Source organism: Pristiophorus japonicus, chromosome 13 (assembly GCF_044704955.1).
Source record: "Pristiophorus japonicus isolate sPriJap1 chromosome 13, sPriJap1.hap1, whole genome shotgun sequence".
Classification (NCBI taxonomy): domain Eukaryota; kingdom Metazoa; phylum Chordata; class Chondrichthyes; family Pristiophoridae; genus Pristiophorus; species Pristiophorus japonicus.
The window spans coordinates 173,244,393-173,262,878 of NC_091989.1; the positions used below are offsets into that span (position 1 = coordinate 173,244,393).

Genomic DNA, 18,486 nt, shown 5'->3' on the forward strand with positions numbered 1-18,486 from the left:
GGCGGACACAAAAAATCCCGCTGCACTATTCTGAAGAAGAGCAGGGGAGTTATCCCTGGTGTCCTGGCTGATATTTATCCCTCAATCAACATCAGATTTATCTAGTCATTATCACACTGCTGTTTGTGGGAGCTTGCTGTGCACAAATTGGGTGCCGCGTTTCCCACATTACAACAGTGACGACATTTCCAAAAGTACTTCATTGGCTGTAAAGCACTTTGGGATGTCCTGAGGTCATGAAAGGCGCTATATAAATGAAAGTCTTTAGGAGTGTGAGAGAGAGAGGGGAGAGGGGAGAGGGGAGAGGGGAGAGGGGAGAGGGGAGAGGGGAGAGGGGAGAGGGGAGAGGGGAGAGGGGAGAGGGGAGAGGGGAGAGGGATAAAAGGTAAAGTACCTATTTTTTTAAAATTCATTCCTGGGATGTGGGCGTCGCAACCGAAGCTGGCATTTATTGCCCATCGCTAATTGCCCTTGAGAAGGTGGTGGTGAGCCGCCTTCTTGAGCCGCTGCAGTCCGTGTGGTGAAGGTGCTCCCACAGTGCTGTTAGGGAGGGAGTTCCAGGATTGCAACCCGTGCGCTCCTCTCCCGCTCTCTCAAGAACTGACCAACGTGAGCGCGAAACCAAAACTGCATTTTGGACAAGGCCACAGGCCCGTGTAAAACCGCGCACCGTGGGCATCACACGACGCACCGTGCGCAACAACAAAAACGCTATTCTTGTCGGCATGCCTGTCGACACCCGGCACCGAGCCAGAGCACTGCTGCAGCTGCTCTCACAGTATAATGAGGGAGAACAACCGTCTGCAAGCAGCTCGCGGCCAAGCCCGCAGTGTACTGATCCCACTCAGCAGACTGGCAAAGCCCAGCCGCAGGCGAGCGGCTACACATTCACGGAGACACTTTAAAAAGGTTGCTTGTTGATACTAGCAAATATGCTTCGGGTAGCTCAGCCAGTTCTTGTCCTGTCAAGTTTTTACCCCACCTCCCCTCCTGTCACCTTTCACCTGATCTTATTTCGTCTCCAGAACTGTTGCCACAGCCCCGATATTTTACGAGTCAGTTCTGGCGTCATTCAGCCCCGGAGAACTTCCTCCTCCGTACCCGCCCCCACCCAACCACTGTAATGTATGCACCTGTAAGCATACTCATCAACTTAGGCAGTCCCTCGAACGAGGATGACTTGTTTCCACAAGAGTTCACAGATGTTTCAATGAAGGACCCGATGTCCCAGTCCTGAACGCCAATTGAAGGGGTGGAAGATGCCTGTGTGTGGATTTTTTTTTTTTTTTAAAAACGTGTGGTGACCATTGCACATCAGCCACCACACGGGCTCGACAGAGCTAGGCCTATATCCAGTGGCAAGGACTAACCAGGACGACTGGAGACCTGCTCTGCTGCACGGACCTGGCACGCACACATATCGCAGTGTGGGCTGGGCCCGTGCTGACCCTGGGCCCTCGGCTCTGCTCTCGCACTGTTCCACGAGTGGTGGCACCGGAGGGACAGGAGTGCATCATCACCCCCGACAACCAAATTTTAATTTGATTGATTCACTATAAATTTTTATTTGGAGATTTGTAGGTTCTGGTGCCCTTGTCAAAAGGGGGTGCTTGATTTTATGTTCTACTTAAAATAGTTGTAGAGCTGTTGCATTGTGAGTGGCTTAGCCAGTCACGTGATGTGATGTGATGTGAACAAGACTCAATAAAACCCCAGTCAGTTGGGTCTGGGTCATCCACGATGAGGTATGCAGTGGTGAGCCTAGTGGATGAACTGGCAATGTGTAGTGTGATTCTTAAACCTTTGTTAATAAACCAACTAGTTCTGCTATGAATGCGTAGGCAAAGGACCCATGAAGCTATTAGACGACACCGAGCCGCCACCACCACCACCCCACAACTTGCAGCGTCACAGGACGGCAGTGAGCAATAAATTAAAGTTTCAGTTCCGAGGTGGTGCGTGTCTCAAAACTCTGTGGTCGTGGTTTCCAGTCAAGGAGTGAAAAGGTCAGGACAGCAGTGTGAACCGGCCGCTGCTATCTATAAAACAAAAAAGTGAGGCATTGCGGCCTTCCCCTTGGCTGGGCCACGTTTCCTGCCATTGCTCGGGGTTGGCGTTGAAGCTCCAGGGCCCCTCGTCTTTGACCAAGCTTCTGGTCACCTGTCCCAATACCTTCTCACGCGGCCGAGTGTCAGCAATTGTGTCTGGTAATCGCTCCCGCGCGAGCGCCTGGGGGAGTCTCATTACGTTAAAAGCGGCGCTGTGTAAGTGCGAGTTGTTGCGGTGTGAAACCCGCTGAGAATTAAAGGCGTCGCAGGGGAACGAGCGAATCTGCTGCCGCTCTTCAGCCCGCAGTCCAGCCCACATTCCTCTTCTTTTTGAACCCACACCCTTCCCCTACAGTGTCAGCCATGGCTTTGGGGCTAGCAACCTCGTCTGAGTCAGAAGGTTGTGGGTTCAAGTCCCAATCCAGAGATTTAAGCACAAAATCTAGGCTGACGTTCCAATGCAGTACTGAGGGAGTGCTGCATTGTCAGAGGTGCCATCTTTCGGATAAGACGTTAAAGCGAGGCCAGTCTGCCCTCTCAAGTGATTGTAAAAGATCCCATGGCACTATTTTGAAGTGTCCTGGCCAATATTTATCCCTCAATCAACAGAACAAAAACAGATTATTTGGTCATTATCATATTGCTGTTTTGTGGGAGCTTTCGGTGCGCAAATTGGCTGCCGGGTTTCTCACATTGCAACAACGACTACACTCCAGCCTTCAATCGCCTGAAGAAGAGTGCGCTTGAAGACCAGGACCTCAAATCTGGCACCAAGCCTACGGTCTACAGGGCAGCAGTGATACCCGTCCTCCTATATGGCTCAAGAGACGTGGACCAGTAACAGTAGACACCTCAAAGCGCTGGAGAAGTACCATCAGCTCTGCCTCCGCAAGATCCTACAAATCCACTGGGAGGACAGACTCACCAACATCTGTTCTCGATCAGGCCATCATTCCCAGCATCGAGGCACTGACCACACTCGACCAGCTGCGTTGGGCGGACCACATCGTCCGCATGCCTGACACAAGGCTCCCAAAGCAAGCACGCCACTCTGAATTCCTGAACACGGCAAGTGAGCCCCAGGTGGGCAGAGGAAGCATTTCAAGGACACCCTCAAAGCCTCAGTGATAAAATGCAACGGCACCCGGGAATCCCTAGCCCAAGATCGCACAAAGTGGAGGAAAAGCACCCGGGAGGGCGCTGAGCACCTCGAGTCTCGTCGCCGAGAGCACGCAGAAATCAAGCGCAGACAGCGGAAGGAGCGTGCGGCAAACCAGACTCCCCACCCACCCTTTCCTTCAACCACCGTCTGTTCCACCTGTGACAGAGACTGTGATTTCTGTATTGGACAGCAGTCACCTGAGAAGCCACTTTGAGTGGAAGCAAGTCTTCCTCGATTTCGAGGGACTGCCTCTGATGATGACACCCCAAAAGTACTTCATTGGCTGTAAAGCACTTTGAGCTGTCCGGTGGTCGTGAAAGGTGCTATATAAATCCAAGTCTTTCTTTTTTCTAAGCTCCGTGTGCCAAATGACCTTGGGTGACCCAATCAAGAGGCCATTATTAACGCGACATATCCCAGCAGGGGGGGAGGGAGAGGTGCGAGGACATCTCAACTGGGCCTGATCAGGTCCAGTCCTCTCCAGGTGCATACACACACACACTTTCCAGCAGGATATGGACCAGGACGTTTTACTCTTGTTAAAAGATGCTATATAAATGCAAGTTGTTGTTGCTTTATCTTCTATCTCCCCTGCCCTCCCGGACCACACACCGAATTTCTGGCCCGCTATCTTAATGCTTCCCGAAGTGGTTTTTCCAGAACCTGTTGTAAAGTGAGCAGCTCCTCAATTAGTTTAAAAAACAAACCCTGGGCAGGAGCAGCTCCTGTAGACACCGGCATTGTTCTACCGTCCACAGGCACCTGCTGAGGTCGGGCACGAGGCAACTGTTGAGGGTCACGTGGGCTCCGGTCGGGGAGCACACAAAGGCCGCTCCCCCGCCATTAGCAGCGCACGGTAGGTCTGCACGACAGACAGACACACAGATGACAGGCTGTGTTGGGAGATGGTGCCGCCTCTCAGGGGTCCGGGGTAACAAGCGTCCTGCAGCAACCTCCTCTCTCCAACAATGCCACCCGAGCAGAACTCAGTCGCGCTCTCCGAACTACCTCCATCTCTCGAACACCCAGGGGTGACCAAACAAGGACTCTCCTTGGTACAGAGAGCGTGAACCCTCTCAGTCGCTGATCCTCTGCACATTCCTGCTCCTCTTAAGCTCCACTTATCCCATTCTACACATGCTGCCTCCTTATTGTGTTACATAAAGACTCACTGCCATCTCCTCCTCCAACTCATCCTTTTCCAGAAACTATAAACAACTTGCATTTATAAAAAAGAATTGCATTTATAAAGCGTTGTTCACCACCTCAGGATGTCCCAAAAAGCTTTACAGCTGCTAAATCACTTTTGAAGTGTCGTCACTGTTGCAATGTAAGGAACACGACAGCCAATTTTCGCACAGCAAGGCCACACACACAGCGTTGAGGTAAATGACAAGATAATCAGTTTATCATCATCGTCATCATAGGCGGTCCCTCATATCGAGGATAACTTGCTTACACGCCAAAAAAGGATGAGTTCACAGGTGTTTCAATGAAGGACCTAATATTCCAGGTCCTGAACTACATCCTGAAGGGTGGAAGATGCCTGCGCGTGGATTTTTTTTTTTAAAACCTGGAGTGGCCATTGCACACCAGCCACCACACAGGCTTGGTCCAGTGGCAAGGGTTAACCAAGACGACTGAAGACCAGCTCTGCTGCACGGACATAGTACGCACACATATCGCCGTGTGGGCTGGCCCGTGCTGCCCCTGGGCCCGAACTCGCGCCTCTCCTGGGCCCCAATCACGTCCCTCTACAGTCTCTCGCCGCTCCTTCGCCCCGACCTCGCGGCTTCCGCTGTACCTGCCCGCGCTCCAATCACCGACCTGGACCTTGATGACGTCACTCTTCGCTGCCGTTGCCCTCCTGCACCAGCTCGCACTGTTGCTTGCAATGGCCTCCACACTGCCCATGGCCACCGCTCACGTGCGAGAGACCATCAGCGGCAGGTCGGGGCCAGAAAAGGAGCGGTGAGCAGCGGCCATCAGTTTTAGGTGTTGACTGAGGGACAATTGTTGGCCAGCACACCGGGAGAACTCCTGTGAGCTGCGTCATAGAACGAGGTGGGATCTTTTACGTCCAATCGAGAGCGGAGACGGGGCCTCAGTTTAATGTTTCATCTGAAAGACGGCACCTCTAACAGTGCAGTACTTGATTATGTGCTTGTATCTGGGGTGGGGACTTGAAATATGACACCTTTAACATAGGAAAACATCCCAAGGCACTACACAGGAGCCTAATCAAACAAAATTGACAGAGCCAAAGGTTAGGGCAGGTGACTAAAATGGTGGCCAAATAGGTAGGTTTTAACAAGAGTTTTAAAAGGAAGAGAGAGAGGGAGAGACGCAGAGCGGTTTAGGGAGGGAATTCTAGAGGTTAGGGCCCAGACGAATGGAAACACTATGGTATGGAACTTTTTACCTCAATAAGTGCTTCTTTCCTCCGACAATCTCCAAAACCCTAAGCTTGACATCACCCAACTCCTACTTCTAAATTGATCTCATCTTCCCTCCTACACATTTCAAACCTGGTACCGTCCTGTACAGGAGGCTGGGTGCCGTCACCCCAGTTACCTCTATATATATTAGCCAACACTGCTCAGGACGGAATGGAAGCATGTGGCCCGAGTTGGCCCATGCTCTCCGGCATCTCTTCCCGCCTCCCGACTTCCTGGCAAGAGAATGCTAACGCACAGTGTTGGGAGCCAGCTCTGCCCTGCAGCCATAGCTCAGTGGGCAGCACTCTTGCCCGAGTCAGAAGGTCGTGGGTTCAAGTCCCACTCCAGGGACTTGAGCACAAACATCTAGGCTGACACTCCACTGCAGTGCTGAGGGAGCGCCGTCTTTCGGATGAGACAATAAACTAAGGCCCCATCTGCTCTCTCAAGTGGACGTAAAAGATCCCATGGCACTATTTCGATACAAGAGCAGGGGAGTTATTCCCTGTGTCCTGGGGCCAATATTTATCCCTCAATCAACATAACAAAAACAGATTATCTGGTCATTATCACATTGCTGTTTGTGGGAGCTTGCTGTGCACAAATAGGCTACCGCGTTTCCCACATTACAACAGTGACTACACTCCAAAAGTACTTCATTGGCTATAAAGCGCTTTGAGACGTCTGGTGGTCATGAAAGGCGCTATATAAATCCAAGTCTGTCTTTCTTTCTGGGCAGCTTCACAGTTGAAGTTGAAAACCCATATATTTACCAACATCATATAAAATCCACAATTATCCTGCCAGGGCAGTGGTTGGAATGGGGTGGGGTAGCAACACTAGCATTGGGGTCTGCACTCCTGGGCTGGAAGATGATCAGCTCCTGATCAATGTACAGGAAAGATGCGTGCCTATGGACGTTGGGCAAGGACATGGTCCAGTTTTAATGTGATGCTCTCCATTTTGACTTTGACACCCAGTCTCTAGCCTCACATATGAAGCATTTCTACTTGGGGCAGGTTATTGGCAGGCTGTCGATCCCTGTGCAATTGTAATCCAAGCTCAAGTGAATTCAGGAGTGATTATTGGGATTAAAAAGAGATAGGCAGGTTTACAATCATATATTAGAAAATTGACTATCATTTTCTATGTACATTGACTGGTGAACACAGAATGCCAGGTCCCAGATTCTTTCTCCACTTAGAGAACCCTGTGAATGAAGCTGGACCCGGCAATCCTGACATCTTATTGATTTTGTTAGTGCCTCCCCAGACAGTTAACCCCTATCAAGAGCTCCAAACACTTAGAAAACAAATGGCGAGACTAAAACCTTCAGGTTTACCCTGGTTACTTGGAAAGACTTGCGCGCACCCACATAACTTTTCCAGTGAGAGTAATTTATCGCCTCACATATTTACAGAGATCAAGATCAAATGAGGACACAGCATTTCTGGAAAATAGCTTCAGCCAAAAAAATAGCTTCAGCCAATCTAGTTCAACCACAGAATAACAATGGAACAACCCACTTATCATTCACACTACTGTACGGTACTCCTGATCCACTCAGCAACATCAACGTGGAATTAAATAGCGCCTTTGAATAGAAAAATATCCCCAGGCGCTTCATAGACCGAATCAAAAAAGCACTCGCACAATTTCAGCGCATTACATCGAATTACATCGGATATACAGCACAGAAACAGGCCATTCGGCCCAACCAGTCCATGCCAGCATTTATAATCCACTCCAGCCTCCTCCAGTCTTTCCTCAACTAAATCTATCAGCATAACCCTCTATTCCCTTCGCCCTCATATGCTGGTCTAGTCTCCTCTTAAATGCATCTATACTATTCACTTCAACCACTCTCTGTGGTAGCAAGTTCCACATTCTCATCACTCTCTGGGTAAAGAAGTTTCTTCTGAATTTCCTATTGAATTTCTCGGAGACTATTTTACATTGATGGTCTCTAGTTATGCTCTTCCTCACAAGTGGAAACACTCTCTCTGTATCCACTCTGTCAAAACCTTTCATAATTTTAAAGACCTCTATTAGGTCACCCCTCGGCCATTTTTCAATAGAAAAGAGACCCAGCCTGTTCATCCTTTCCCATGAGCACGGTACAGTTCATCAACTACTGAGCCCAGATGTCTATCAACAGTTTGGTTCGCCCAACTCTCCACCCTTTCTCCTACACCTTACACCACCTGCAGCAAACAGCATGTTATGTTATACTCGCAGAGTCACTTATCTGTGCAGTTTATTTCTGATTAATATTCATTTCAGAGTACAAAGAGGGTGTGGAGAAAGATTTGGCATAGGCTATTTTTATCCGCGCTGCTTGATAACCAGAGTCCGTGCGATGTCTGTTTCTCAGAAAACGATTGCCAAATCCAACCTACACACAGTAGCAGAGTAAAGTGATCGACACGCGGTGAAAATATGTCCCATTTTTTATCTTGGGTTTTCCGTCAGAAATGTATTTGCTTCTTGGCTTCTTTGCCAAAGAATTCATAACAACACATTCCTATCAGGAACTAAATTGGTTTATTAGCAATGGTTTAACAATCACACTACACATTACCAGTTCATCCACCAGGCTCACAACCACCTGCCTCATCGTGTATCCCCCTGGCTGGGGTTTTATTGAGTCTTGTGAACATTATGTGAGTGGCGTAGCCCTGTGAGCATACTCACAGGTGCAGACATTGCACTGTCCTTTGTTTGGGTTCAATTGCTGAACTAACAGCTCAGCTGGGCCTGAAGCAAAGATATGCAAACTCACAGCTTGCTTTCTCTCTCTCTATCTCTCTCTCTCTCTCTCTCTCTCTCTCTCTCTCTCTATCTCTATCTCTATCTCTATCTCTATCTCTATCTCTATCTCTATCTCCCACCCCCCATGAATGTTCTCCTTAAGACATTGTTGGGCCAGTGTACTCAAGGCGATAATGCTCTTATCCAAGCCGCCATTCTTTATGAGGGAGCTTCGACAGCATATGCTATACTATTCGACCATGGGTGCTGCACAGCACTCCGAGCCCGTCTTTGCGTGACGGCCACGTGGAGTAAGAGCGACACTTGTGGAATGGATGGTAGAACCATTTTGGAGAGATAGTGGCTATGATCTGGCTGCCAAGGTGGTGGAAGCAAGATTCAACAGGAACTTTCAGAAAGGGAATTGGATAGGTACTTGAATAAGGAAACATTTACAAGGTTATGGGGGGGGGGGGAAAGACAGGACAGGGGGAGAAAGGCTAATTGGACAAAGCCAGCACAGGCAAGATGGGCTGAACGGCCTCCTTCTGTGCTGTAAGATTCGATGAGTGGCTTCTAGTTCAGTCTGACCTCACACTCGATACTTTCACTTTCCTCGGCTCAAATTTATCAGCAGTGGAACCTTCCCCGGCCCACAGAATTATCTTGAAACTGTGTGACAGTGTATCTTCCCCCCGCCCCATCCCCGCCAAGCGTCATTTCACTGGCCTGCGTGACAGATCACTTTACTCTGGAGCTTTTCGACGCAAAATGAATACAGTTTGATCCACCGTGTATTTTTGCAACCAGTTTCCTGCCACAATAATAAGGCTAACACCAGGGGAAGCGGCCAGCAGACGTGCTGTTTTCCCCCTGTGTTTCCTCAGTCACACAAGCCCCTGGAAGCGATGGGTGCGGGCACACACTGAATCTATTGAACTTATTTTTAAATGTAAAAGTATGTATGAATCTTATCAAATTTAGGGTTTATAAAATATGTATGACTATAATATAAGCTGAGGATTGTACCTGTAAATGTTGTAATAATTTAACAATTTAAAACCTTTTGACGTTTATTTTTTTTGAATCACAAACATGTATTTACTTACACACACACACACACACACACACAGAGGCAGAGTGTAATCCGAGCCTTGGCTGTCCTGTGCTTACAGCGCGGCCAAGCCATCCAGCCCTTCCCCCGACAGCAGAGTCTCTTACCTTGGCAGACCTTCATGTCAGGAATAGTTTCCCCTCAAAGGAAAGAAGTCTCACTCTCGCAGGTGAACGGGTCAACTTGTGACACCAGAAATGGAGGATCGGGGGGGGGGGGGAAAGAAACCACCAACTTTGGCATTTGCAAAAACAAAAAGATAAGGTCCTGCCTCCTCCTAGTGCATGCCGGCTGATGGTATGTTTTGTGCGGTGTGAAGCACTGTTCAAACTTGTCACGGGGAGAACAGCAATGACTCAAGTTTCTGACTCACCGCTGCCTGTGACAGCCAGTCACACACAGGAGAAACCCGGCAGCCACGGTCAACAGTGGTTACTGCAGCTAAAGGCTCCCGTCACAGGGGCTCAATCAACACTGCAGCTTTTCATTTTGCTGCTTTTTGAAATAACATTTTTTTTTTTGCACAGTCGACGCGACTTTATGCAAAAGCTAGCCAAGAGCTGCCGACTGAAATGTTTGCATTTCCTCATTGGACGCGTTCCTTTATCAGCTGCACAAGCTTCTGAGTCAGACGCGTGGAATTGGCACAGACGTCTTAAAGGTGCACTGCTGTCCCACAGGCCAGAGAGCAAACTGTCCCAACTTACTGTCAGACACAACAAGAAGTATTTATAGAGCGCCTTTATCGTAGTGAAACGTCCCAAGGCGCTTCACAGGAGCGCTTTAAGACAAATTTTGACACTGAGGCACATGAGAAGTGATCACGGCAGGTGGCCAAAAGCTTGGTTTTAAAGAGCGTCTTAAAGGAGGAAAGAGAGGTAGAGAGGTTTAGGGAGTGAGTTCCAGAGTTTATGGCCGACACAGCTGAAGGCACGGCCACGATGGTTGAGTGATTATAATCAGGGATGCTCAAGAGGGCAGAATTTGAGGAGCGCCGATATCTCGAGCGAGGGGGGGGGAGGTTGTGAGGCTGATGGAGATTACAGAGATAGGGAGGGGCGAGGCCATGGAGGGATTTGCAAACAAGGATGAGAATTTTGAAATCGAGGCGTTGCTGAACCGGAAGCGAGCACAGGGGGTGATGGGTGAGCGGGACTTGGTGCGAGTTAGAACACGGGCAGCCAAGTTTTGGATGACCTCAACTTTACATAGGGTGAAATGTGGAAGGCCAGCCAGGAGTGCGTTGGAATAGTCAAGTCTAGAGGTAGTAAAGACATGGATGAGGGCTTCAGCAATAACAACAAAAAAGTCTCACAGCAGAGCTGAGGAAATTCAAGTACCTGAACTCAATTGTGGCTTTCAAAAGTGAGTTGGATAAGTACCTGAAAGAAAATATTTTGCAAGGCGACAAGGAAAGGGCATGGGAGTGGGACTAGCTGAGGTGCTCTTGCACAGAGTCGGCACGGGCTCGATGGGCCGAATGGCCTCCTTCCGTGCTGAAACCATTCTATGAATAAAAAAAAAAGTCACTTTTTAACCAATAAGGGAATTAAGGGTTATGGGGAGCGGGCGGGTAAGTGGAGCTGAGTCCACGGCCAGATTATCCATGATCTTTTTGAATGGCGGAACAGGCTCGAGGGGCTAGATGGCCTACTCCTGTTCCTAATTCTTATGAAAGTTTCCAACAGCAGTATAGCACCCTCGTCAGCTAGCTAACACTAGATTTTAGCTCCAACAATGAAGTCTCAGCGGGGCCAGCATTTGACGGCTCCGCAATTGGCCTAGACTAGGGAGACAAAAGTTCCTGCTTCTGAACATTATCCAATGGCCACTCCCACCGCACCACTGCCTTGATGCCCACCACAGTCAAATAGCCAGCCAATCCTAACCATCTCAACTGACACTTTGAGGAACAGCCAGTGGGGGCGAGATACTGGAGATCTGCCAGCACGCGTGGAATTGTAGCCCAGTGAGAGTCAGCATCTTCAGGAAAGGAGGTAGAACACGGGTGGGGGCCCAGGGGGGAAAATATCTTTAAACCAGCCTGTTGACAGGAATTTGAGAATTTTCAATTTTCGGCAAATATTAAAGTTGAAATTTATGGAAGCAAGAACGACAGATTGCAAAACCATTTAACCATTTGGCTCCTGGTCCTTCAATGCCACGATTTAAAATTTCTCATCCTTATTTTCAAATCCCTCCATGGTCTCACCCCTCCCTATCTCTGTAACCTCCTCCATACCTCTACCCTCCGAGATATCTGCGCTCCTCCAACTTTATCGTCTTGCGCATCCCCCATTTTCTTCGTCCCACCATCGGTGGCCGTGCCTTCAACTGCCAAGGCCCTAAGCTCCGGAACCCTCCCTGAACCACACTTCTTCGCTACCGCTCTCTCCTCCTTTCAGTTGCTCCTTAAAACCTACATCTTTGACCAAGCTTTAGGTCATCTAGTATTTCCTTCTGTCTGGCGCCGGAGCTATGGGGCTGTTTGGACAGATGTTGATACTCGGGTTCCTGTGCCATATCTCGGTGTGTGGAATATTTGAGAATTTTCCCACCACCGAGGTTAGGCTGACTGGCCTATAATTGCCATCAGCAGGCCGGAGCCATTAGAGGGGGCCGCGTGTGGCGGCATACCACTGCAGGGAGCAGCGCGTGCTGCTGCAGGAGGGCGATGGCTGACTGCAGCGCAGGCAGGTACAGCAGGAGCGGCGAAGTCGGGGTGAAGGAGCGGCAAGAGTTCTTAGAGGGATGTGATCGGGGCCCAGGAGAGGCGAGAGTTCGGGGCCCAGAAGAGGGCCCAGGGGCAGCACGGGCCAGCCCACACTGCGATATGTGTGCGCACTCAGTCCGTGCAGCAGAGCAGGTTTCCAGTCGTCTTGGTTAATCCTTGCCATTGGACCAAGACCCAGCTCTGTCAAGCCCATGTGGTGGCTGCGTGCAACGGCCACCACATGTTAAAAAAATCCACGCACAGGCATCTTCCACCCTTCAACATATAGTTCGGGATCTGGAATATTAGGTCCTTCATTGAAACATCTGTGAACTCATCCCTTTTCGGCGTGGAAGCAAGTCAGCCTCGTTTCGAGGGACTGCCTATTATGATGATGTGGCACATAGTCAAATTTTGTTTGGTAATGCTCCTGTGAAGCACCTTGGTACATTTCACAAGGTTAAAGATACTGCATAATGCAAGTTGTCATTATTCTGTGTTGAGGTTTAAGACTGCCTTACTTAAAATGGGTTATGTCTTCACACCAAAGTGGAGAGGACACTGACATAGAAAAAAAAATGCCGGGAAAGTGCCCTGGAGTAAAGTTCATCAATGTCCTGTGAAAAACACTATCGTAACTGGAGAGCACTGGAGGAATCCACCAGGAACGCAAACCTTGAAATAGAGAGAAGGTGGTTTGGGAGAGTGTGGAATGCTGTGCAGCAGAAGCATTTGTAGCCACGCTTAGAGAAAAACTTGCATTTATATAGCACCTTTCACAACCACCGGATGTCTCAAAGCACTTTACAGCCAATTAAATACTTTTTGAAGCGTAGTCACTGTTGTGCGGCAGTCAATTTGCACACAGCAAGCTCCCACAAACAGCGATGTGATAATGACTAGATAATCTGTTTTTGTTATGTTGATTGAGGGATATATATTGATCAGGACACCAGGGATAGTGCCATGGGATCTTTTATGGCCACCTGAGAGAGCAGACAGGGCCTCATTTTAACATCTCATCTAAAAGACAGCACCTCTGACACTGCAGCACTTCCTCAGTGCTGCACTGGAGTATCAGACTAGATTTATGTGCTCAAGTCTCTGGAGTGGGACTGGAACCCACAACCTTCTGACTCAGGTGCAAGGGTGCTGCCTACTGAGCCACAGCGTGTTGTCAGAAGGGTTATAATCGAATGAGACCTGTCTGTCTAACAACCTCTCACAGAGACTGTCTCTGGAGTGCCTTAACCTCTGATAAAACGCACATTGATTGTGGCTTCCTGTATTAAAAAAAAGCTGCTTACAAAAGCTCCTTCTTTGTAATGGGCTCCTCGCTATAAGATTCTTTTTACACCGCTCTCCAAGACAGCACAAGAGAGTGGGGCCCATTGTGTCTAGTTTTGAATAAAACTCCTTCTGCACAGAATAAATTTATAGGTTTGAATCCTGATAAATGCACAATTAGTTAGCCGAGTAAAATTGGATTCAGCTGTCCATTGACAGTGCATTAAAAAAAACGCCAATACACATTAATACCTCAGCACTGTCAGTAATTCATTCAGTCATAAATCATTAACTCCTTCCTGCCTGAAAATTTCTGTGGAAAGTGAAGTGAAGCAGCTTTTATCTTTTTTATAATGGGGTTCTCAAGAAAGTTATTTTTATTGAAGCTGTCGCAACAACTCGCATTTATATAGCGCCTTCAACATAGCAAAATGTCCCAAGGTGATTTTACGGGAGCTTGTTCGCACAAACATCGGCACCGAGCCAAAGAAGGAGACGTTTGGACGGGTGACCGAACGCTTGGTCACAGAGACAGGTTTTTAAGCAGCGCCTTAAGGGAGGAGAGAGAGGCGGAGAGGTTCAGGGAAGGATGCCCAGAGCTTGGGGCCTCGGCAGCTGAAGGCACGGCCGGCAACGGTGTGGTGAAGTAAGTGGGGGCTGCACAAGTTGTGGAGGAACGTAGAGTTTTCAGAGGTTCATGGGGGTGGAGATGGTAAGAGGTGGAGACCATGGTGGGATTTGAAAACGCAGATGAACATTTTAAAATGAACATTATATTTAATGAAGCTCTCATATATTTAAGTGTACCTTCCCACATATATATTTTATGACGCTATTATGGAATTGATAAGCTGCTTTGAATTGTTGACCTTTTTATAAAAGTCGAATCCAGGGAGTTGAACACCCGTGAGCAGACTCCCGACAGGTCTGGTATTAAATGCAGTTTATGTCGGCGGGCAGAGGAAACTCTGCCACTGGTCTATGGAAATTAGTTTGTAAAAACACAAGTGTTGGGTAGCCGGCTCCCAGAGTCCGACTTAACAAGACGACCAATCTAAAAGACTGTCTTTTTAGCGTCCGCTGTGGCTCAGTCTGTAGCCCCTGGGCAGCCCATTCAGAGTTTCCCGTTTATAAGCTGCTGAGCCGACTGCATAGGAGCTCCACAGCGCTGCACAGCCGTGCTGCTTCCAGGAAACACTGGTGGTAACTGCATCAAATTAAAGCATTACATATCTATTATACATCACATTCGGTACATAGGACCCCCATTTTCATTGAAAGCTGTGATACCTGAACATGACGCTGCGCGAGGTATTTTCAATGTTCAATGTGTCACACGGCAGCTGCTACTTTATACTTGGATTATGTTACCCTGAGATTGCACATCACCCCCAACAGGTTCCTGTAAAATCGCTCAAAATGCTTTCCGAAAACTTAACACCATTTTTATCCCCGCAATAACCGAAAGTTCTAATATCTAGTGTCAAGAATCTGGAACCCTCGGGACCAAGGCCATTCCGGATTCCGGGCTTTCGATCATTGATCTGATGTCACGACCCCTGAAACACCTGAGCCCAGGTCCGGGTATTTCCGGATTTCGGAACGTCAGAAAGGGGCGGGGGCCCGCCGAGGAGGTGTTCCGGCCGGCCAGCCCCGTTGAGTAGGTCGTCAAGTGGGGCTCTGCCGTGGAGGAGCTGTTCAGACGAGGAGGCCCTGAGGTAATCGCAGCCGCGACACATGGGGTGAGGCGAGTGGCGGCGAGGCCCAAGGTCGGGCAGCGGTGAGGCCCAAGGTCGGGCAGCAGCGAGGCCCAAGGTCGGGCAGCGGCGAGGCCCCGAGGTCGGGCAGCGGCGAGGCCCAGGGTCGGGCAGCGGTGAGGCCCAGGGTCGGGCAGCGGTGAGGCCCAGGGTCGGGCAGCGGTGAGGCCCCGAGGTCGGGCAGCGGCGAGGCCCAAGGTCGGGCAGCGGCGAGGCCCAGGGTCGGGCAGCGGCGAGGCCCCAAAGTCGGGCAGCGGCGAGGCCCCGAGGTCGGGCAGCGGCGAGGCCCAAGGTCGGGCAGCGGCGAGGCCCAAGGTCGGGCAGCGGCGAGGCCCCAAGGTCGGGCAGTGGCGAGGCCCAGGGTCGGGCAGCGGCGAGGCCCCGAGGTCGGGCAGCGGCGAGGCCCCGAGGTCGGGCAGCGGAGAGGCCCCGAGGTTGGCAGGTCCGGATTCCATAACATTTTACAGATTACGGACGACCTTGCCACCGATCAGTCCGGAGTCCAGAGTCTGGATTCTCGACGCTGCACCGGTATCTCCACTTGACAGTTAGGAAAGATCAATGCTGCTCATGCGCACCTTCCAACACCCGACACAGAGGGAGAGCAGGAGCAAAAAGTAGATTTTTCACTGCGTGCTACTGGAGAACGGAAAAAGAAAGATTTAGATTTATATAGCATCGTTCATGACCACCAGACGTCTCGAAATGCTTTACAGACAATGAAGTACTTTTGGGGTGTAGTCGCTTTTGTAATGTGAGAAACGCGACAGCCAATTTGCGCACAGCAAGCTCCCACAAACAGCAATGTGATAATGACCTGATATTCTGTTTTTTTGTTATGTTGATTGAGGGATAAATATTGGCCCTAGGACACTGGGGAGAACTCTCCTGCTCTTCTTTAAAATAGTGCCACGGAATCTTTAACGTCCATTTGAGAGAGCAGACCGGGTCTCGGTTTAACGTCTCATCTAAAAGACAGCACCTCCGACAGTGCAGCACTCCCTCAGCACTGCACTGGAGTGTCAGCCTAGATTTTTTTGTGCTCAAGTGGGACTTGAACCCACAACCTTCTGACTCAGAGGCAAGAGGGCTGCCTGTTGAGCCATGGCTAACAACTACAAACATAGCACACTACGAGCCTTGGTGCGAGTTTACTTCCCACTGTTGCCAATGTTTCCAACAAGTGGATTGCTGTTTTATTTTGAGATGGGTGAAAAAAGGAAGAGGGAAGAGGCTAAACACGTGTCTGACTGCATTAGCCCACCTACTGAAAGCGAAACACCACACAGCCGACAAACCCGACAGCCGGCTCGTTACTTCAAACACTACCTCAGCAAACCCACACAGCACCAGTCTAAGCAAAGAGGTTTTCCCTCGGTGCATGATAAAGGATGTCCCCCTGTGCATGTACTAAACGAAGCAATCCATCTTCCAGCCCACAGCTCAGTGCCGGAGGTCTGATGGGTTCAGTTAAAGAGTCCGCCTTACTACTGTAACATAGGCAGGATTCACAATTGGAGGTGGAGGTGCAGAGGGAGAAGACTAGAAAGGAAACCACTTCTCTGACATGACCAAAACACAGGCTTGTTACACATTCCCCTCAGTAATATCACCTCCCCATCCACCCGCCCACCCGCAACCTCGCCTCCCTGCCCCCCAACCCCGCCTCTCCCCCCCACCCCACCTCCCGCCCCCCCTACCCATCAACCCCGCCTCCCCGCCTCCCCGCCCCCCCTCACCAACCCCTCCTCCCCGCCCCACCAACCCCTCCTCCCCGCCTCCCCCCCCACCAACCCGCCTCCCCCCCCACCCACCCGCCAACCCCGTCTCCCCCCCACCCCACCTCCCCGCCCCCCCCACCCACCATCCCCGCCTCCCCGCCCCCCCACCAACCCCGCCTCCCCACCAACCCTGCCTCCCCCCCACCCACCAACCCCGCCCCCCCACCAACCCCGCCTCCCCCCACCCACCAACCCCGCCTCCCCCCACCCACCAACCCCTCCTCCCCGCCCCCCCACCAACCCTGCCTCCCCGCCCCCCCACCAACCCCGCCTCCCCCCCCCCCCCAATCTCCCCAAGAGAAGGCAACCTGGCTTTCGGCCACAGCCACAGTCTTCTCCCCAACTGTTCTTTCCCGAAGCCATGACTCTCCAGTTGACTCCTAAACAGGAATGTTGGTAAAAAGAAATGGCTTTATCAAGAATTCCTGCAGGCCTCATCAAACACAAATGCTCACAGCACAGACCAGGATAGATTTTAACGGAGGAATGGGAGTACAGCACTCTTACTGCCAACATTCTCCCAGAAACAGAGATACAGACATTCCTGACACTTCCCTGTGGGATTGTCTGAACTCCCTCTCCTCCCAAATTCCATTTGAACTACCCGTTCCTTTATTTTTCCGATTTCTGTTCAATTGCATCAGCTGCATTTACAGGTCTACCTCACCAAGTCTCCGGTTCAGTGATACCAACTGGCCTGAGGGAAGGGTCATTTTCTTGAAACGCTGCTTCACGTCACACATAGAGAATTATCCGTCAAGTTTCTTTAAATCTGGCAGACCCGCTGAGCATTGTAGTGGCTCAGTCCCGGAGTCAGAAGGTTGTGGGTTCCAATCCCATCCAGAGACTTGAGCACAAAAATCTAGGTCAACACTCCAGGGAGTGCAGCACTGTCGGAGGTGCCGTCTTTTGTATGAGATGTTAAACTGATGTCCTCTCAGGTGGATGTAAAAGATCCCATGGCACTATTTTGAAAAAGAGCAGGGAAGATATTTATCCCTTAACCAACATCACTAAAAAAAAATTATCTGGTCAATATCTCATGTTTGTGGAAGCTTGCTGTGCAAATTGTCTGCCACTTTTCTCACATTACATCAGTGACTACACTTCAAAAGCATGACATTGGTTGTAAAGCGCTTTGGGACGTCCAGAGGTTGCAAAAGTTCTAGGGATTGCTGGAAACTTATTACCTCAATTTTCTTTAGGCAAGACCCATTTTGTCTTCAAACGGAATCCCTATCCTCTGTCCCAATTGCTTTGCTATAGTACCAGGTTTTCATTCTGGCTGTTATTTTATGTTACATCTCTCCTCTGCTAAACACATGAATATAAGAAATAGGAGCAGGAGTAGGCCAAAGGCCCCTCGAGCCTGCTCCACCATTCAATTAAGATAACGGCTGATCTGATCCTGGCCTCAACTCCACTTCCCTGCCCG

General features: G+C 50.0%; 1 protein-coding gene across 4 annotated transcripts in view; it reads right to left on the bottom strand.

The window, feature by feature from the left end:
* Positions 1 to 18,486, bottom strand: part of gse1b (Gse1 coiled-coil protein b) — a 643,131-nt gene that overhangs the window by 302,451 nt on the left and 322,194 nt on the right. The window contains exon 1 of one of the 4 annotated variants that reach the window (XM_070898267.1): positions 9,621 to 9,730. The exons of the other annotated variants lie outside the window; for them this stretch is intronic. Coding sequence (XP_070754368.1) covers positions 9,621 to 9,636 — 16 coding nt within the window. The 5' untranslated portion in view covers positions 9,637 to 9,730. Of the gene's footprint in view, positions 1 to 9,620; positions 9,731 to 18,486 lie in introns of those variants that run through there. 4 annotated transcript variants of the gene reach the window in all.